At 44.7% G+C, this 22,002-nt stretch overlaps 1 protein-coding gene across 1 annotated transcript in view; it reads left to right on the top strand.

Moving 5' to 3' along the window:
* Nucleotides 1-22,002, top strand: part of MFSD2B (MFSD2 lysolipid transporter B, sphingolipid) — a 42,314-nt gene that overhangs the window by 13,664 nt on the left and 6,648 nt on the right. The window contains exons 5-11 of the mRNA XM_090031746.1: nucleotides 942-1,020; nucleotides 9,600-9,778; nucleotides 13,429-13,519; nucleotides 13,616-13,737; nucleotides 15,608-15,691; nucleotides 18,092-18,172; nucleotides 21,101-21,210. Coding sequence (XP_089887872.1) covers nucleotides 942-1,020; nucleotides 9,600-9,778; nucleotides 13,429-13,519; nucleotides 13,616-13,737; nucleotides 15,608-15,691; nucleotides 18,092-18,172; nucleotides 21,101-21,210 — 746 coding nt within the window. The remainder of the gene's footprint in view (nucleotides 1-941; nucleotides 1,021-9,599; nucleotides 9,779-13,428; nucleotides 13,520-13,615; nucleotides 13,738-15,607; nucleotides 15,692-18,091; nucleotides 18,173-21,100; nucleotides 21,211-22,002) is intronic.

Genomic DNA, 22,002 nt, shown 5'->3' with positions numbered 1-22,002 from the left:
ATGCAGGAGTATGCAGAGGTTCTTGAGCTGTGAAAGGCTGGTGCACAAAATCAGAGTCGGGTTACGAGACGAGAATCGGCAGCAGGGTTGGGAGTGTGTGTTTGCGCATAAATCTCAGTTAAAAACTGATCTACAGTTTTAAAAAAGCAGGAAGAAGAGCGATGGAGCACACTAGCTGAACATCAGCCTGACCACCCCTACTTGGCTGAGTACAGCACATGGAGTCCTAACTTGGAGACAGGCGGCTCCAGGCTATTGAGAATACTCAGACTCCTTAGTGACTTAGGCCTTTGTACTTTATGCTGATTGATTTGGCATTTAAAGACTTGCTGTGGCTCTGATTTAGGATGGAATATTTGCTCAGGTTCTTTTCTGCATCACCCTTTTTGATGCAGGTTTCAGAAAGCAACCCTCCATGCTTTTAAGTAAAGAGAAATTTTATTTTATTTTAAAATTTTATTCCTTTTCTCTTGCAGGAAAAGATCACTGCCCTTATTCCATGCTATTAATGACTGAACTTGAAAGCATCTTTTTGTTGAACATACATTTGGTTCTGATATATTTTCTCCGTCCTCTTGCCCCAGCTCTACTCTGAGATGCAGGGCTTGTCATACAAAGGGTTTTACATAGGCTGAACACTTGCCACATGTAACAAGGACACTTTGCATGAACAAGGGAAAGTATTTCCCTCCCAGATATATTCTGTCCCACAGGATCATGTAAAGGGACAAAGACAGGTCTTGTTAAAGCACAAGATTGGGGGGGACAAGATTTGTGTGGCACTGCGGGCAAGCTAAGTGGTCCCTCTTAATATTAATGCTAGTTAGTACCTCTAAGTAACAGTGCTAATTAGGCCAAGGAACATTTTTTTCCTGGGTGCCAAAGGAACAAAGTACTCTACCCTGAAATGATTTCCTAAGAGGTATTCTTTCTTTGCATAGTTATTCGAAGTACCGTATTGCGCCCTCACCATGTTTCTCAGCTCAGACCAGAAGGAGAGAGATTCTGCAACGGCATACCGTGAGTTTCACCTGGGCTTGCTTGGAATTTGGGTGTTTGAGTTTTATTTAAAATTACTCTTTCTGAAAGGAGGAGGGAGCCTTTTTGTGGCCTAATATTGCATTTCTAGATAAAGAATCAGTAACTTCTGGTGGAAAAATGGAGCATTGTGGGAGTTCTCTTTGCATCATACATATTTCCGTCTCTTTGTACAGACAGACATGACTATTTTGTCACTGCTAGTCTATCTGATTAGCTACAGACTTCCCTTCCAGTTCACAAGTTAGCTGCAAGAAGCAGTAAAAAACTTTTATTTAAGAGTTGATTATGGATTTCTAGTGGTTGCCAGGGGAGCAGTGGTTTCTATTTATAGGTGAAATGCAGAGGGGGGAAAAAAGACATTGATATTCTTTCATAGGATATTGAAAAAGGTCTGAAAGTCATTTTTAAGCACTTTTCCTCTTTTTGCTTTTTCTGCAGTTAGGAATTAAGGTCTTTTCTAACCCATTTTTTCCCTCCTGAAAGACAGGGTAAGCATCACAGAAGCAACCTGATTGAAAAGAGAAGAATTTTTTTTTATCCTGGAGCATCTGAAAACTCTCTTGTATTCTGTTTTGTGTTTGTTTACACGAGAAGTGTCAGTCACCCTGGGCTGGGTGTGGACCATTGGGTTCCCCCTGGGCCATGTTACCAGGGCTAGCAGGGGTTGGCCAGCAGATATCTGGGGGTAGTTGGGCCAAGCAATGGTGGCCAAAATCCAGCAGTGGCAAAGCCAAGTGGCCACAAGTCAAGTGGGAAGGGATCAGCACAGCTCTTGCTCATCCTTCTGCCACCAGTGGCCATTACCAGCAGGGCCCAGGGCCCTGAATCCTGTCGCAGGCCCTTCCTCTCCCTGACCATATGCCCCTCTACCCCCTGCAGCTTCCACTGGCTGCATTTAGCCCATAGGCTTGTATCCCTGACACCCCTAGTTTATACCTCCTTAAATATCTAGGTCTGTGAATGGCTGGGAGGAAAGAGTGCACTGTTAAATGGTCAGCGTCTTCTCTGTATCAGTCAAAGATTGAGAGTTTCCTTGAATCTAATAACTCTACTTAGAATCGTAGAAAATGGGGGTTGGAAGGGACCTCAGGAGGTCACATCTAGTCCAACTCCTTGCTCAAAGCAGGACCAGCCCTAACTATATTATCCCAGCCAAGGTTTTGTCTAGCTGGGTCTTAAAAATCTCTCAGGATGGAGACTCAACAACCTCTCTGGATAACCCATTCCAGTACTTTACTACCCTCCTCATGAGAGAGTTTTTTCCTAATATCTAACCTAAACTTCCCTTGCTGCAACTTAGCACTATTGCTCCTTTTTTTGTCATCAGCCACCACTGAGAACAATCTAACTCCATCCTCTTTCAAACTCCCTTCAGGTAGTTGAAGGCTGTTAGTGAATTTCCCCTTCAGTCTTCTCTTCTCCAGACTAAATAAATAAGTCCAGGTCCCTCACCCTCTGCTCGTAAGTCATGTCCCCCAGTCCTTTAACCATTTTTGTTGCCCTCCGCTGGGACTCTCTGCAGTTTGTCCACATCCTTTCTGTAGTGGGGGGCCAAAAACTGGACACAGGACACCAGATATGGTCTCACTGGTGCCAAATAGAGGGCAAAAATCACTTCCCTCAATTTGCTGGCAACACTCCTACTAATGCAGTGCAATGTGCTGTTAGCCTTCCTTGCAACAAAAGCACACACACTGCTGGTGTGTTCAGCTTCTTGTTTACAGTAAGTGCCAGGTCCTTTTCTGCAGAGCTGCTGTTTAGCCAGTCAGTCCCCAATCTGTAGCAGTGCATGGGATTCTTCCATCCTAAATGAAGGACTCTGCACTTGTCCTTATTAAATCTCAGGAGATTTCTTTTGGTCCAGTCCTCCAATTCATTTAGATCTCTCTGAATTTTAGCCCTCTCCTCCTGCATATCTACTACTCCAACAGCTTAGCAACATCCACAAACTCCTCCATCCCATCTTTCAGATCATTGATGAAGATACTGAAGAAAACTGACCCCAGGAACTACTGCTGGGGCACTCCACTTGATACTGGGTGCCAACTAGACATCAAGCGATTGATTACTTCCCTCTGAGCCCAACAACCCAGCTTTTCTATCCACCTTACAGCCCATTCACCCAACCCATACTTTCTTAGTTTTCTTGCAAGAATGATGTGGAAGATCAAAACCCTTGCGAAAGTCAAGGTACACCACATTGACTGCTCTCCCTGCATCCACAGAGCCAGCCATCTCATCATAAAAGACAGTTAGGTTGGTCAGGCATGACTTGCCCTTGGTGAATCCATGCTGAATGTTCTTGAACAAGTCCTCCAGCAAAACCAGACAGGAATTGTTCCTCCTATTGTTCTGAAGTAAAAGGGAGGAAAAAAGTTCTTTAAAATCTTCCTGATGACTTCTTTATAAAGGTTTATCATAAAGAGTGGAAAAAGAAACAATTTATTTCAGACTTTCAACTGCTAGCTTTGACGTAGTCTCTCTTTCTCTTCCACATCCACCCCATTGTAATCATTTGTGTCATGGTCTACAGCAGAGGTGTCAAACTCGTTTGGCCTACTGGAGTGGATCTGAACTGCGGGTATCCTTGTAGGCTGGAACTGGACCTGCAGCAGTAGCATTAACCCCTTGGGGACCTGAACCTCTGTGTTGGCCCAGAGGTTAATGCCACCACTATTCACCGCACTAAATTCCCAGCCCCTCCAAGAGCCCCATGGGCCAGATGACACAGCTCTGTGGGCTGGATCTGGCCTATATCTATATGCTTTTGACACCCCTGCTCTACAGCAGTGAAAGTGAAGAGAAATATCTGCTATTTGCCTTTGCTATATTTTCCAAACTATTTGACAAACTGTGTTAAGATTTTGCTTCTCTTTCAGTGTTCCCTTCTGGCAAGAGGCATTTATCCTCCACTTGTCAGTCTAACCCTTAATTCACTGGCTTCAATAAAGGCCAGTTGAAAAAAGATATTTAGATACAACCTCCTATTCAAGTTCCTGATCAACTACTGATTTCAGTGGGAGTTTGCGTGTTTTCATAGCTTTTCAGATCTGATCCTAAGGCCCCTGGCAAATTGGTTAATCACATCTTAAGTAGTAAGCCAGGCACATATTCATGCAATTAATGGTGTCATAAAATGGGGAATAAGCCACAAAGCTACATGTGTAATAACTTTGTGGCTGGACCAGCTACACCGTCAAGACCCCAGAGTGCCAGTCAGCTGATTGGTGCTCCCGACCTCAGGGTGCATCAGAGTCTTGAAGGGCTCCAGTGCTCTCAAGGCTGGGAGCACTGGTCAGCTGGCTGGCATGCCGAGCCATGGAAGCACTAGACACACAGCTTGCTACCTGCTGGTGCAGGGAGAGCCTGGGATCATAATCATGGTCTACAAACTACAGGCCCATCAGCCTGACCTCTATCCTGGGGAAGGTCTTGGAAAAGATTATCAAAGAGGCCATCCTTAACAGACTAGCTGAAGGCAATATCCTGAGGGATAGCCAGCACGGGTTTCATAGAATCACAGAATCATAGAAGTAGGGTCGGAAGGGACCTTGTAGATCTTCAAGCCCGACCCCCCGCCTGGGCGGAAGAAAAAGACTGGACTCAAATGAGTCCAGCCAGGTAGGCATCAAGCCTCTTCTTAAAGATCCCCAGGGTAGGTTCCAGCTCCTAGCCACCCTAACCGTGAAGTAGTTCTTGCGGATGTCTAATCTAAATCTACTCTCTAATAACTTGTGTCCATTGTTCCTTGTCATACCAGGGGGCACTGGGGAAACAGCGTCTCCCCTAAACCCTTCTGGTCCCCACAGTGAGTTTATAGACAGTCACCAGGTGCCCCCTCAGCCTTCTCTTGTGAAGGCTGAACAGGTTTAGGTCCCGCAGTCTTTCAATGTAGGGTCTGCCTTGTAGTCCCCAGATCATGTGGGTGGCCTCCTCTGGACCCTTTCAATGTTGTCCACATCCCTCCTGAAATGGGGCGCACAGAACTGGACACGGTACTCCAGCTGTGGGCTGACCAGCATCGCATAGAGGGGGAGGATCACCTCCCTGGCTCTACTTGAGATGCACCTGTGGATGCACGACAAGGTGCGGTTAGCCCTGCCAACCGAGACCTCACATTGTTGGCCCATGTTCATCTTGGAATCAGTAATGACTCCAAGATCCCTTTCTGCCTCCGTGCTCTCAAGAAGGGAGTTTCCCATTCTATAAGTGTGCTGCTGGTTTCTACTGCCTAAGTGCAGCACCCTGCACTTGTCAGTATTGAAACGCATCTTGTTGATGTCAGCCCACTCCTGTAACCTATCCAGGTCTTGTTGCAGTCTTTCCCTCCCTACTAGCATGCTCACCTCACCCCAAATTTTGGTATCATCAGCAAATTTAAACAGGTTGCATTTCACCCCGTCATCCAAATCACTGATGAAGAAATTGAACCGCGCAGGCCCCAAGACTGAGCCCTGGGGGACTCCGCTGCCCACTTCCCCCCAGGTCGAATATGACCCATCCACCACCACCCTCTGAGTACGACCCTTGAGCCAATCTGCAATCCATCTGACTGTGTAGGCATCAATGCCACAGTTGCCTAGTTTTTTAATGAGGATGGGGTGGGAGACGGTGTCAAAGGCCTTGCTGAAGTCTAAAAAGACTACATCCACGGCAACACCTGCATCCATTGTCTTTGTGACCTGATCATAAAAGCCAATCAGGTTGGTCTGACATGACCTGCCCCTAATGAAACCATGCTGGTTGCCCTTGAGCATCATCGCTGAAGCTGGCCCATCACAGATGTGCTCCTTGAGGATCTTCTTGAAGAGTTTCCCAAGGATAGAGGTTAGACTGACGGGCCTATATTTGCCCAGGTCCTCATGTCAGGTTTGTTGTGGGTAGGTCTTGCTTGACCAATTTCATTTCCTTTTATCACCAGGTGACCTATCACCTGGACAAGGGGGAAGAGATTGATGTTATATATCTTGACTTTAAAAAAGCCTTCAATCTGGTATCCCATTTCATAGACATTTGGGCTGGAAGGGACCTCAGAAGATCATCGAGTCCAGCCCCCCACCCTAAGGGCAGGAAGTCAGCTGGGGTCATAGGATCCCAGCAAGATAAGCATCCAATTTGCTCTTGAAGGTGTTCAATGTAGGTGCTTGAACCACCTCCGCTGGCAGACTGTTCCAGACCTTGGGGGCTCGGACAGTAAAGAAATTCTTCCTTATGTCCTGCCTGAAATGAATGGTCTTGCAGTAATTTATGACTGTTTGACCTCATCATCCCTTGAGGCGCTCTGGTGAACAAACGTTCCTCCAGATCCTGGTTGTCACCCCTGATAAACTTATAGGTGGCCATCAGATCACCCCTGAGTCCAGAGGTCAGGAAAACAGACCTTACGATGACAGGCTGAGCGCCATGGGGGTCTTCAGCCTGGAAAAGTGCAGGCTCAGGGGAGATCTGGTGGCCACCTGTAAATTTATCAGGGGTGACCAGGATCTGGGGGAATGTCTGTTCATCAGAGCGCCCCAAGGGATGACAAGATCAAATGGTCACAAACTCCGCCGCGACCATTTCAGGCTGGACATAAGGAAGAATTTCTTTACTGCCCGAGCCCCCAAGGCTTGGAATAGACTGCCGCCGGAGGTGGTTCAAGCACCCACTTTAAACGCCTTCAAGACACATTTGGATGCTTATCTTGCTGGGATCCTATGATCCCTACTGACTTCCTGCCTCTGGGGCGGGGGGCTGGACTCGATGATCCTCTGGGGTCTCTTCCAGCCCAAATGTCTATGAAATCTATGAAATCTTTGGGTCATGCGCACTGGCAATAGGATATGATTGGTGTCTGATCCTCAGGCCCACAGTTCTGCTGCCTGCCATGCACATGTGGCACGCCAGGAGGTGTGCTTATTGGGATGATGGATCAAATCCCACCGCACCTTTAACTGAACATTGTCAACGGTCTCAGTGAGGAGCAAAACTATGTAAACACAGTGTTATGGCCAATGTGTTGAACAGACACATGTGAGAAATTTCAGCTGTAGGATTCTTCAGGCAACCATAAATCTTCCCTGCCATGTGGTATGTGTGAAATGTTTCATATTCACTACTGTTTCAAGAACTGTGGTGTCCTGTCCATTTTAAAGAACAAAACTAGAAATGGGGCAATCAGGAGCTCTGTCACAATTTGAGAGAGAGAGAAGAGAAGAGATTTTTAATCAGTGATCTTTGGTTTACCCATCACTGAGTTTATTATGGTATCTCATGGGTGTGATATTACAGTCTCATTGATGTTTTGAGCTCTTTAGCTGAAAGGCACTCAGTATGTCTAGTGTTGTTTTATTGTTTAGGAATAAGTTTAACTTAAGTGCATCCAGTTGGGGAGCTCAAACAAGTTATGATGGTTGGTGTGAATTTTCTGACTTGTTTCTCTTGATTATTAACCAAAGAAGCCAGTTTGTCAGTGACTCTTTTTGTAATGTAAATCTCCAGTGTATTAATTGATAAACACTTGTTTTGAAGGAATAGGGAGTCTACTATCCTCCCTAAATTGGGGCACACCTGCTTAACCGCTTCAGAAGTGTTATCTGTTGGAATTCAGGCTTCTATTCCACCCAGGAGAGTACACAGCACACTGCCACTCTCCCCAAGCCTGAAGAAGGGTGTTTGTGCCCAAAAGTTTGCAAAGAAGAATTTTTCCAACTATTTAGTTGGTCTAATAAAAGATACTACATTTACCCAATGAGCCTTGTCTGCAGGTGACATTATGAGTCATGATGGGTAAATTCTGTGATTCAGCTGTAGTTACCCACTGAACCAGATAGTCACCAATTTTTAGAGCTCTGTAGGCCATGTCAACGTGAAATCTGAGACTGCATCACTGTTAGGCATTTTAGGACAGGCTGGGATTAGGATCTGAGCTACTGACCAGCAGTTTGGTCAGAATGGACTGAATATGAGCATCCCTAGTCAAGGTGGGAGTGAAATTTGGGGCTGGCAACTTAACTTAAACCAAGAAAAAATGCTAGGTGATCTGCAGTATTACATCCTCTATCTGGTGGAAGTCTGGAAAAACATTAGCAGTTGTTAAGATATTTCAAAACTCTGCTGAGAAAGAAAAATAGACTTCCTGTGTTTTGGGGTATCTTAACCACTAATGGCTCCCTCAAATACCAGAGTTTGTGAGCATCTTACCATCTTTAATGTATTTATGCTTGCAGCACTCCCACTTTATTGATGTACAGGAAGAATAAGGCCCAAATTCTGTTTCACTGAAAGATGTCTACATGTTATTTATGCATGCATCTAGATGTGGCCATGTAAGGTCACTCAGGAGGTTTGTGGCAGAAAAGAGCATTGAACTCGAGCCTGTGTCTACTGGGCTAATGGCTGAACCCTCTTTCCTGGGAGAGAGGAGCCCTGGTTCTGCTCTCAATGTGGCTTGTGTGTTTTGCATGAAATAGTAATTTCATGTTCATGCATTTTATTAAATAGGAGAAGGGAACATCAATGTTGGTCTGATGTAGGAAAGTATTATTTCATAGGATCATAAGAATATAAGAAATGTCATTTACCAAGTCAGACCATAGGTCTATCAAGCCCAGTATCCTGTCTTGCACAGTGGCAGAGAATGGATGCTGAAGGGGAGGGTGGATAGGACATGCCCACCCCCTGCTTCTCTCCCATCGCAGCCTTTAGTACTTCGAGGTTGAGGAAGTTCCAATTCAGAGGCGGTACCCGATCTACCATGTTCAATATCTACTAAAGGACCTTTTCTCCAAGAATTGATCCAATCCCCTTTTGAAGTAGGTTAAGCTCCCAGCTTCCGCAGCATCTTGTGGCAATGAGTCCCACAAGTTAATTACTCACTGTGTGGAAAAGAACGTGCTTTTTGTTAGTTTTAAACCTGATATGCAATAGTTTCATTCTAGTTTTAGCATTGAGAGGCAGTGAATAATACATCCCAACTTACTTTCCCTGCACCATTTCATATTTTGCAAACCTCTGTCATGTTGTTTTCCCCCCTCCTCCACAAGTGTCTCTTTTCTAAGCTGAAAAAAGAGATAGCCCATTTAGTGTCCCCTCATATGGAAGCCCATCCATACCCATTTATTCTTGTTGCCCCTTTTTTGTTCCATTTTACAGTTGTAGAAATAAGGCACAGAACAGGTAAGAGACTTGCAAAAGCTCTCACAGACCGAGTTAGGCCAAGGTTTAGAAACCTGCTATCCCAGTTCTCTGTGCTTAGAAGAGTCCTAGGAACATTTAAGCTATATTTCAGTTGCGATCTCAAGATGTGAAAGGTTACTGCACGGTTCCTTTGCCACTTAACCCTCCCCTTGTAGATTATAAAGGATCAATAAAAGGTGATGAGGGAAGACAGAATTTCCTTTTCATCAAACTGTTGTGTAAGTAACATTCTAGCTCTGCCAGTTTTGCTGGTGTTATTGTGCATATCCCTCATAAGAAGAGCACTGTTTTCTTCAATGAGTTCACTCTTTAGTGAGGAAAAACATCAGGCTCGCTAATAAGCTTCCCCCCCTAACGCGCCTTTGTGCTTCTTATTATAGGAATGACTATGGAAGTCCTTGGAACTCTGATTGGAGCCACGCTCCAGGGGCAGATTGTGGCAAGTGCTCATACCTCTGATCGTTGCACTGTGAATCGCACTGCAAACACAACTGAGTATCCTCAATCCCTACACAACACTTCCAGCATTCCTGAGCCCTTGGGCTTCCTGGCTCATGGAGTAAGTGCATATGCAGCTGGAATTCCTAGGGGAGGGATTTTTCAGCAGTGTCCCTTTCCAGCAACTTGCAGGATGTACCCGAGTCTGGCTCAGCTGCTATTAGTGACATCAGAACCACGCCAGCTGCCTTGTTGTGGGCAGCCCCCGTCTGGTCGCTCTTTGACTGCTCCTCAGCATGACAGCGACATTACAACAAGGAGCTTGCAGAAGATGCTGGTTAAGAGGCATAGGGCCACCATCTCTCCTCCCTGCAGGCTGACTTGCTGTTTAAAATACAAGTCTAATTAGCAAAAAATAATTATTCAGAGTGGCTGCTTTCAGCCCAGCTGCACTGGATAAATTTTCAATGTAGTAGCTGGGGAGTTAGTTTGAGTTCCCCCAGCACAGACAGTGGTATTTGCGTGTCTAAAATCCTACACAGCTTTGAACTTTTATTCTTGCCAGTGTGCAACTGGTGGGAGTATAGAGAGGGCATTAATGCCATTCTAGTGCAAGGCTGGCTTTGTAGTTTATGCATAGAAAAGGATTTGAAAGATCTTGTTTCTGTTCCTTACACTACCATAGTCTCTCCCTGTAACCTTGGAGAAGTCGCTTAGTAGGCGTGCACTTCAGTTTCCCATTTGCAGAGATAAGGAGGAAGTATTGTAGATTAGGGGGTTTATGTCTCCTCTTCAGAGTTATTAGCGAGACCATGAACCATTGTTATTAGTATGAGACATTATTATTAGTCCTTTCCAGGGGGCACTTTAACAAAAACACACAAGACTATTACTACGGTCTTCCTTGACTTAGAGTTGGCTTTTGCTCACATCACCAAACTGCGGCACAATTGGCATGCGTGTACTCGGGGAGTGTTTGGGAGAGGAATGGCTAAGACTGTTATCTGTTGAGATTTGAAATGCATTGGCAGCCCTTGTACAGAACTACTCTTTACTGTTCCTGCCTTGGTTAATGCTGCTGTTTCCTCCCTCTTCCAAATCCCCTAAACAGCACTGGGGGAAAATAGTCTTAAAAAGAACAAATCTGAAATCACATCTAAGTGATGCTCATGGACATCACGTGTGTATTTTGAGGGTAAGGAGTGTTGTGTAGTAGAGATGTATATTCTGATAATACATCCTAAGCATAATTCAATCCTGACTAAAGAATAACCTTACATTCTTTTACACAGCCAAGGATCGTTCTAAAGAGAAAGATCCTGCAAAGTTTGTTTTCTTGAAATAAATATGGTCTGTACCAAGCTATTCTCATACAAAGGGAAGGGGGTGTTTTTTTTAAAAACTTCCTTTTTGGTTGGTTGCATTTTTATTAAACGGTTCTTAGACTTAGAGTCTGCTCTTATACTTGCAATTAAAGAGTCCTATAAATAGTCATAAAAAGCAAAAATTTCTGAAACTGACCTTTCAAAACAGAATAAAAGAAAGATATAATAGAATGTGAACCAGAAATATGAGTTTCAAAGCTTTATACTAGAACCATTGTATATGCAGTTGGAGGTGATCATTATAGATTTTGTGGCTCAGTAGTTGGCTTCCTCTTCGACACTGCTGTTACTGGTTTACAGAAAGCAGAGACTTTCGAAGAACTTCCATAATTAGCTCAAACATTTCATTAAATAAGAAGCCCAAAACATATGTACATGAACTATCAGATTCTCCAAGCATTACATATATGTACGACATTATTGTAATCATCTCCTAAAATGTAGTCAGGCCAAAGACAAGATTTTGTTAGTAAAGTTATTACATTTCTGCTTATGCTGTTAACAATATTTTGCATCTTTATATTGAGATATAAAGGTGCTGGCTGCAGCCTGCTGACGATAAAATATGTAGTTAGTTCTGGATTTCTGCAGGGCAAATTAACCTATCCTCTGGGTACTGCCAGTTTCTGACTGGTAAGTGTACACATCTACGACTAGTCTCAACATTGCCTGTTTTTTAAACATGTTCTGGTTGCTGACATACTAGACCTTTTGTCCCGAACCGTTTATATTTTGCTAGAAATTTATACACGTGGGTCCTGGATTTATCCTGACATAAATTAAATTTGTAAATGGCCCACAGAAGTGAACATTTTTCACACAAAAAATGAAGAGCAGGCTGCTGACTTTACATATTTGTTAAGTTCTCCAGTTGTAGCCAACTCACCAAAGAGACACCAGGACTTTCAATGCCAGCTAGTTATTCTCACTGCTGTAATACTGAGGTCCAATAAAAAGAAACTGATTTTCTCTCTGGTGGCTACCTGTCGCTTCCTGATAGTGTATTGAGATGTATCAATCCTTTGCTTATATAACCACCATTACAGTAATCCCTGAGCATTGCCCACTTAAACATGCGTTTTCACAACATTTCCTAACTATAAAAGTAAGAAAGTGCTGCTGACCCCATTTTACACATGGGAAGCTAAGTTATGGAAAAATTAAACAACTTAAACAAGGAGGTCTGCGTTAGAGCAGAGAATCGAACCTGCATTTCTCAAGTCCTAACCTAGCATCCTAACCTGTTGTCACGGAGCGGAGTCCTAGGGATGGCCGTGATCTCCCCTAGCGAATTTGGCATGGTAAAGGGGCGCACCAAAGCGTCCTAAAATTTCACCCGCCACATCTTGCTCTTATAAATATTAAAGGGAAGCTGTCTTTTGTCCCCTTGGTCGCAGTTCTCCCTGCTACCCCGAGTCTTGTTCTAAGAATGGGGTTCCAGGCACCCCAGCCTTATGGGCTACGGGTGGCTCCAGCCACCCCTGTACCACACCCCAAGCCTCACAGATGTACCGGACGTAGCCCTCATCTCTCACCGTGCCCTCTGGCGCTTGTCGATTGTTGTCCCATGCTCCAGGACTTCTCACTGCCCCCCTGTTTGCTCTGGGGCCAGCACACTCCAAAATGCTGCGCCCTCTCTGGTGCCGGGGCTCCCACGGGTCCCCTATGAGGCCTCCTCCAACCCCCAATAGCCTCGCCCAAACCACCAGTCTAACAGTAAACAAACACTAGCCCCTTGGCTATAACATAAACCCAAGCCATCTGGCTATAACGGCATCCGAGCCACTCCCGGGTTTCTCCATCTCTCACCAGCATCACATCAATCAGTCTTTCTGGCCCCCTCTCACCAGTATCGCATCGATCAGTCTTTCCAGCCCTTTCCTTTTCCTCACGCGGGCAGAGCTCCTTCCCTTCCAGCTGCCAGCAGTGAACTGCCTGCCTGGCCTCAGCCTGGGAGTTATATAGGAGCCAGGCCCTGCCCCTTCCGGTCAGCTGACTCCCACTGGTTACCCTGGCAACCCGCAGCTGGGCTCCCTGCTTGCTGCTCCACAAGTAGCAGGCACATCAGTGCCCTGCTACACCTGTACACCAGCCTTCCTCTTCATTTGGGAGTCTTAACTTGGAAAAGTTTGAAACCGGTCACTTTAAAACAACCAGCCATGTTAGTAAAATCATCTCAAGGCGAAATAATCAATTTTGAGAGAGCCAGGGGTTCCCGCAGCAGTTACAGTTTGCTGCTCTGCCTTTATTAACTAAGCTAGCACTAATGTCCTGTCCTAATGGTCACTCCTGATTTGATATTTTACATTGTAGCTGTTGGTTCACGTTTGTCAAAGCAGATCTTCCACTGGCATCATTTGAAATGTGGCTTTTTTTCCTTTTAAAGGCAAAAGTCTATATGATTGCAGCAGGAGTAATAGGAGGGGTGTATCTGCTGGGGACTGTCATCCTTTTTAGTGGAGTAAAGGAGAAGGACGGTAAGTTATGTTTAAATGTGTCTGGGTTTCAAAGTGGTTCTTTCCCATTTAACTTTGGAAAATATAACATTATTTTATGTATTCCACCCCTTATAGATCCTTACGCCTTAAATTCAGACGAAGCAATTCCTTTCTTTAAGGGACTCAGACTCGCAATGAAGCACGGGCCATACATAAAACTTACATCTTCATTCCTTCTCATCTCGACAGCAGTTCAGGTAACTTCAGCCTTAAACCCAGGTCAGGCTTGTTCCAACCACAGCATGAATCAATCTTCAGGTGCTAAAATGTAAATGGCCTTTGACTTGTAAGCTGAGTTAGTGATTTGGTAAGTAACAGGTTTCCCTTCTGAGTCAGTATTGAACCAGTGCCCCACTTTGGTACTAAGGGGTACTGTACTGCTGGAGGTGATTGCCTTTCAAACAAGGAATAAAATTAACATCCTAACCATTTATCATGAAAGATTTTGTGACTCTTTTCATGAAAGGTGGGATGCTGGCCCCAGTGACCCAGTTTGGGTCATTATACTCCACCTACCTCTAATTCCCTACTGTTTTGCTTGGCTCGAGAATACTTTTTTTTTCTCTCAAAGCTGTTCTGCAGCTTTAAAACATTACCTTCGTTCCTTTTCTTAGGCGACTTCTGTAATAGTGACTGCAATGGTTCCTATAGAGTAATTTGGGAAGGAAGGCACTATGTAAGTGTAAGATGATATTCAGATACTTTGGAGTAAAGTATTAACTCTGCTGTGACTAGAGCCACAGAATTCAGATCTGAATCAGCAGTCATATTTCTAACCTCCCAAACTAGCACAATAGGTTATCATTACAGTGAGAGATGCTGCATAGAAACTGAAAATCAAAAGTTTATAAGCCCATATTTCCTAAAGCCCAAGTGATGTTTTGACCCAGGATTTCAAGACATACTCATCTGCGAGGATCATCATTAGGGTGGGTTTGTTATCTCGATCTTCAGTTTCCTATTTTAAAAAGTACATAATATCTATGTTTTTGTCACCAACCCGTTAGTCACTGTTGATCACAACCAGCAATGTGGCACCATGACACAAATCATAACGTAATGTGTACTTTAGTTGCCCTCTGTCCTGGAGAATAAATAAATAGGAGCTATAATTTCTTCATGGCTTTTCCTTATAGCAAGGGAAAGTGAAAATATGTTGGCCGAGAAATTTCCAAGTTTGTGTTTGACGCAGATTGGAATCCAGTTAGCAAAGCTGCTCTTTGGTGCATTTGGTTGTCTTGACTTGAGGAAAAGCCTTGAGAGTAAGTGACAATAATATAAGCACTTCTCACATCAAGACAAAAAGAGAGGCAAGTTTATGACAGGTTCCTTGGGCTTGCAGACCCTTCCAGCACTGAATCACCCAGTGTGGCATAGCGGGCATGGCACACAGTTGGCTACTAGCTGAGAATACCCAGGAAGGAGAAGATTCACTCTGAGACCATCTCACAATCTCAGATCACAAAGAAGTGGAGGCGAGGGGCTGAAGAGTGGGCTGACAACAATTGAGAGGTCTCTTGCTCCAAACGGGCTGGTGTGTGTAGGAGTTGCTGTTGTCTGCCTGGGGCTACTAAGTTTTGGGGAGTTTGGTTGGAATGAGGGCAGTAAAGTTTCGTACCTGAAATGAAACAATGGATTGTGGCGCATGCTCAGAAAGGCAGTGTTGGGGGAGGCTCTCCCCATGACTGTCTGGCTTAATTTATAAGCAGGTCCTTCTCTTAATGTATAATCTGTTAGCCCTCAAAAAGGTGCTGGTTCATCAGGCTGCCATGCACAAATCAGATAGTCATCTAAGCCTTTGACTTCCCTGAAACAGTACATGCTAGGCCTGCACCAGACCTTGGGATCCTAGTCCCACTAGATAGTTGTGTTCAGTAGCTGGCCTTCCTCTCAGCCCAGCTTTCCTTGGCATAGCTCCTATGATGTCAGAAGTGTTATTCCTCATTTAAACTGGTGTAAGTTAAAGCAGAATTGAGCCCTTAATGACTTAATTACCAATTTTGTGAAATTGTAAAAACCTTTTGTTTGGTTTTTCTTTGTTGATCCTTGCCATCTTCAATTCACCAGCTTGAGCAGAGCAACTTTGTCCTGTTTTGTACCCACATGACTGAGCTTCGCAACGACTTCCAGTATTTAGTGGTGACCATCTTGGTGAGTTGAACTGAGAAGACAGAGCTTTGGTTTTGTTGCAGGGTTGCACTCTGTTTCTGTATTCAGTAGAAAGGGTACAGAAGAGAAGAACAGTTACACCCAGGCAGCGCGGAGAGACATGATTGCGGATTACTACCACAGCTGCTGGGCTTTCTGTGCGAATGGGTTTGATCTCCATGCTGTCACTAGTGGACATTGTGACTTGTAAATCTGAAGATCTCTTAATTCATTCCTTGGTCCTTACCTGCAGGCTGCTTTCTGCTCTTGAAAAGGTGAAACCTTCTGCTTGAAAGGAGCAGTGGACTTTTAGCTACTATTTCCCTTTTCCCAGCTGACATGCTAAGAATTAAAACAAGTTCCTCTGTGCATGCTGACATGTGGACCCCCCCATGCCAGGCAGCCTGCAGGAATAAATATTTAAAATATCTAGAGACACAGCAGCGAATGCTTGAAAGATACCTTTACAGAGCCCTCTGCTTCCACACTTGAGTGTGGGGTTCTGCCCAGCTTCACATAGGTGGGTGGTCCCCTCATAAATGGGTTACAAATATCATACGTGCCTGGCTTTGAGCTTAAGCTACAGGAAACTGCTCTATTTTGATTAAAGTCCTTCTCTAGGGAAAATGGTAGGTTTAATGTTAAATAAGTGCTGGGGTATGTCTGCTGCATGCTCTTTACATACTTCATGGAGACTCTTCCCGTTCTGTATCTTGCTCATTAAATACTCTACCAGTCTTTGTGCCAGGAACTGCAGATTGCTGACAGTGCAGGGACTGTGCAGAGCTATTCGATAGGACTATTCATGGTTTCTAATGTAGGTCCCCACCTCCTTCCTTTTCAACTCTTTTGATTCTTCTTTTCTTACCTTAAAATGCTTCCAGGGCAGATCTTTGTCAGTGACTAAAACTAATAAGGTATAGAGCAAGAGATCACTTTCACATATCTGAGATCCTGCAGGTAATGAAAGGATATAAACACCAAGGTGGGAGGAGGATTGTTGGGATGATATGGGATGTAATTGGGAGCAACAGGATGATATTTAGGCTCCAATCAGTTGTAGTATTGTATGTGGAAATTGTGTAGTTCAGTCTTCTTTTATAACAATGTTGGGTTTAAATCAGTTATAACATAGATGAGATAGAATGGGCTATGCATGAAGTATTAACAAATTGGCAGGAGATGGACTGAACAGCTGAGCAAGTCATATCTAGCTCTAACATCAAGCATTTTATACTAAGTAAAGGAAAATTGAAGGAAACTATCAGGAGAAAATTTCTGATCTGAAAATGTCTTCAAAAGTAGAAGGTGCATAGGTTTTAGCCATGTTGGTTTAAGGACATAGGCAGACAAGGTTCTTTGGGTAAACCTGATATCTTTTATTAGACCAACTCAAATAGTTGGAAAAATTCCTCTTGGCAAGCTTTTGGGCACAAACACCCTTTGTCAGGCTGAGGAAACATTTCATAGTTTCATAGTTTCTAGGGTCAGAAGGAACCTGAGCAGATCATCGAGTTCGACCCCCTGCCATGGCAGGAAAGAGTACTGGGGTCAAACAACCCCAGCAAGGTGTACATCCAGCCTCCTCTTAAACACCCCCAGGGTAGGAGCCAGCACCACTTCTCTTGGAAGTTGGTTCCAGACCCTAGCCGCCCTGACCGTGAAGTAGCACCTCCTGATGTCTAACCTAAATCTACCCTCTGCCAGCTTGTGACCGTTATTCCTGGTCACTCCTGGCGGTGCTCAGGGGAACAGGGACTCCCCCACTGCCTGCTGGTCCCCCCTGACTAGTTTGTAACAGGCCACAAGATCCCCCCTCAGCCTTCTCTTGTGGAGGCTGAACAGGTTCAGGTCCCTTAGCCTGTCCTCGTAGGGCCTGCCCTGCTGCCCCCTGATCATGCAAGTGGCCTCCTCTGGACCCTCTCCATGTTGTCCACATCCCTCTTTGCAGATGGTCTGTGCTTTTCCTGGATGGAGTGGTAAAGCAGGCAGAGGCCAGTACATATACAAGGAAACCAGTCTGTTAACTGTAAATTGAGGTGGTCAAAGGTAAAATAATCTTTTGAACATGGTTATACCTGCGACATCTTACAAATGCCCTAGATTGATCCCTGGGGAAAATGTGTTGTATTCTTTTTTATTTAATTAGTACACTGCCTATTGCACTGGGGTTTTGTGTGCTTATGTGCAGTGGGGAGTTTTAGCTTACATACTAATAATTTCTCCAATTTCTTTTTTCCATCATTCTTGTTTTTCTTAGTGGGAAAGAGAGCAGGAAGCCTTAAATTCTTCCTTAGTTCAGGTCTTTTGCACAAAATAGTAGAGGGTATTGGTGGGCCCTGTAGCTTATTCAGACAATGATCTTAATAAATACCTTACAAATCTTGTTTTCATCCTTTGCAGGTGTCAGCAGCGGTGAGCATTCCGTTCTGGCAGTGGTTTCTGGAGCACTTTGGCAAGAAAAGTGCAGCATGTGGGATTTCAGTAAGCAAAAATGTTAGAAAAACCTGTTAGTGCTGCATTTTACATGACTAACAGTAGCAGTTTCTGCAAAATTTGGGCAATGAGACCTCAAACCAAGGACAGTTTTTCTTGCTTCAAGGTTTGTTTAAAACCGATAAATGACATATAAGTTATTGGCAGATTTTAGGTTTTGCTTCTTGGAGATTGGGCTGGTGCTGAATATGAGATGCCAACTTTTCTCCAAGTTTGAGCAGGTTCTACATTGTGCCCATTTCACAGAAAAGAATTTGAGCATAGTATTACAGATTCTGATCCAGGCTGCCCCAAATCCAAGGGTTACATGTTGTTTGAGGTTTGGATCCATCTCTATTATGGCTAATATATGGTTCTAACTTGAACCAAACAAAATTGAGCAATTTAGGTAACTGAACCTGTAACTCAGTTTAAGGAAGAGGGAGTAACAAAATTCCTCCTTCCTGTCCCGTGAACAGGACATGGAATTGTCCATGTTTTCCCTCTGTATGAAACTTCTTAACTTCTGTGAAAGTTTGACTAACACCCCAAAAAGTTCAGGTCTGGTAACAGCCATTGCGTGTTTTGTACAGCAACAGTTTATTGAAACTGCAATCTGTGTGTGACTTCAAAACAAAACTCTGGATCCAGACGTACCGCATCTTTAGATAGGTTGAAATATGCACTTGGAAGTCGCATGTCCCACTTGTTTCTCCCTCTCATTAGCATTCCAGCACAGCTAGCTGCCAGAAGCTAAGATGGGCCCTGAAGGAGCACAGATTTACCTCCCAGGCTGTCAGCCTCTGTTGCACCTTCCTTATACCTTTTCACTCGTATTGTGGGAACAATATCACTTCACTCAATGCTCTTGTGTTTCTGCCATTTGTTTTTTCCTTGAGAGTTTCGGCTTCTTTTAAGGGTGGAAGGAGTACTACATACTTATTTAAAAATGGGTTGATTTTCTGTAGAATCTGTAGACTTAATATTTTCATTAAATTAATATCAAGAGACACCTGAAAGTAAAGCATTCAGACAAGATATGTGAGTATCACAGATTTTTTCTTACACCAGTGGCGGGACGCAGACTCCTTTTCTCCCACTCCTCCTTAGTTTTGGTTGGAGGAGATGGTTCAGTGGCCTAAGTACCAGTAGCAACATAATCTAAACTTTCTGGGGCAGCAGGGTTCAAGCCCTAGCAGGATCATGCTGTATCATCCTTCCTGTGCCCACAGTTGGGGCACAGGACAGAAACTAGCTGCAACATCCAGCTGCTTTATGTTGTTGAGATCAAGTGCTCAGCCCTCATGGGGCATCTCTACACGTGCAAATGCTGCTGGATGGATTTACTCCAGAGTAAACACACCCTGGGCAGGAGTCTACATGTATGTACATTTGGGAGAAGATTTGCTCCCACCCTGCTCTGCTCCCGTGCAGCAGCCAGAGGGGGCTAGCCCAGGGGCTAGCAGGGAGCATGGGGCCAGGAGACACTTGTCTCCTGGTGGGAACTGGGAGATTGCTCCCTGCCCCATGCTAGCAGGCTCCAATGGCAGAATCTAGGCTGGGTCAATGTACTACAGCCTCGGCTCCCCAGTCAGGGGCAGGGAGCTTGGAACGAGCTGCAGGGGAGGGTCAGGTCCCAGCCCCCCGCCCCAATCTGTTGGTGGAGCAGCTAGCAGTGAGCCCCTGGCTGGGTGCAGGCTCCATGATCGCGGAGCGGGGGCTGGGAACTCCTTGCTACCAGGGCAGGGGGAAATTGTCCCTGCCCAGGCTCTACCACCGAAGCCCACCCTAGCAGTAGGCAGCTTCTGGGGGCAGGGAGCAATCTCCTACCTCCGGCTGACCAGGAAAAAATTTACTCTTGGTCAGCCATCTACATGTGCCTTACTGAGCAGTAATTACTGGGCAATGAATTTGCTACCTGCATTTGCTAAGTACCTTGCAAATGCAGGTAGCAAATTAACTGCTGAGTAGAGCAAATTACTGCACAGTAGGGGTGTGCATGTGTAGAAGGTGACGCATACTGTGCAATAATTTGCTTGACTGCTCAGTAAAGTGTCTTGTGTAGACTCACCCATGTGGAGGCTGATGTGAAGAAATGAAGGTGCCCAAGAGATACCTGAAATGGTAAGATGAAGCGCACCTCTGCTTCACATGACTATTAAAGATCTTTATCAGGTACTTTTCATAAGTCCAGTGTCCTTGGCTATCATTTCCCCTCCCTTTGCCCTGCTGTTCTCTGTAGGTCAGTTAAAACCCTTCAGGTCACTGGTGGGCCTGCTTGTCTGTAGCTCACAAAGTGTGTGGTCGTGGAAGGGAGAGGTGTGGGAGGGGGAGTGGGCCACTAGGGACTGAAAAGTCTTTAATTTATAAAGAAGAAAAATGAAATGCAGTGGACATACGTTACAGTGATTTCTGGATCTTAGGGAACTCTGCTCCGCTTCTGCATTATAGCCTCAGGCCTGCTGGTCCTGCCTCGTGCCTCTTCTTCACTGCATTTTAAATCAGTGCTGTTATTGTTCCAGAAACCTCTTTGGATACTTTGGTTTCTGAAAGCGTGGATGATGCAGAGCACAACTGATCATAAAATCGCTTGCAATTGTATCCGTTTATACAAGGTGTAATCTTGTATTGCTAGAGCACGCTCTTGTGGTGAAATGATGGCCGTGCCACTACAGACTAATATAGAGATTATCTGTCTGTGCTGGGAATTTGCAGTCTGGGAAGGGATCTCACTAAGTTGGGTAACAAATAAGGACGTGTTGGGAATACATTTTTTCCATAATGTGGAGGCTCTCAACTTTGGACTAGCCTGGTGCTTGGGCTGCTGCCTCCCACAGCCACCTCTGTTTTTTAGCAAAATGTATCTTTTCCATGATGTGCCATGTCTTTTCCATGCCTGACATGCCATTTGTTTTGTTGTTTCTTTCTTTTTCTCAGTGGATGATCCCGTTCGCAGTCATGCTGGTTACAGTCCCAAACCTGAGCGTGGCTTATGTGGTGGCCTTTGTCTCTGGTCTGAGTATCGCAGCATCTTTGTTGTTGCCATGGTAGGAGAATCTAATGCTTGAAGGTCTCAAGGCAGGAAGGGAGGGAGTGTGTGTATCTACAAATGTACAGTATGTACCTCAGGGAAAGCCAGAATTTAGTAATAAACTGGTATGTGAGCTACATTGGTTTTCACTGTAGTTAGAAGATATCTGTGTGGCCCTGTGACACTAGTTACAACAGAATTAACAGCTAATGTCTTTATGTATAAATAGAACTGCTCTCGGCATCTAGCTGTAAGTGAATTGATACCCCACATAGGTGCAGAACGTGGCTAAACGCTAAGTTAGTTGCTTGGATTTAATTTTTAAAATGGCAACAGAAATGGGGATGGATCCTGAGTGCAAATCAATTAGCAAAGTATTGTGGAGAGTCAGCACTGAACTAGAGCTCCCTGTAGAGTGGTTCTGTGTTGCAAATAAAATGCGGGAGTGCCACGTATGGAGCCATGGATGAAAGAAGCCGTCAAACCCACCCAGGTTCGTGTTTGAAGACGGGCTTGGAAGTGAATTATTTGATTAAAACCAAGTGAAGAGGTTGCAGAGCTGGATCCCTTCTTGCACATGCCTGGCTTTTGAAGTCAACCTGACCACAAAGCGAGATTGAGTCAGGTAGAACAGCCCTTTGTGCCTCATAGATGCAGTACTTTGAAAACTGAAGCCTTTTGGGGATCGGGGGTATGTATTCAGGCTGCCCAGACTACCTGAGCTCAGGAACACAGCCTGCCCTCCATCAGTAAACCGGTAAAAATGAAACTTGTTGATTTATAGTTGATGTTTTGACCCACTTCCATC

The sequence above is a fragment of the Crocodylus siamensis genome, chromosome 1 (genome assembly GCF_052110815.1).
Source record: "Crocodylus siamensis isolate JL-2025a chromosome 1, ASM5211081v1, whole genome shotgun sequence".
Taxonomy (NCBI): Eukaryota; Metazoa; Chordata; order Crocodylia; family Crocodylidae; genus Crocodylus; species Crocodylus siamensis.
The sequence above is the reverse complement of the archived record's forward strand: the minus strand, read 5'-3'. Positions and strand labels throughout refer to the sequence as shown.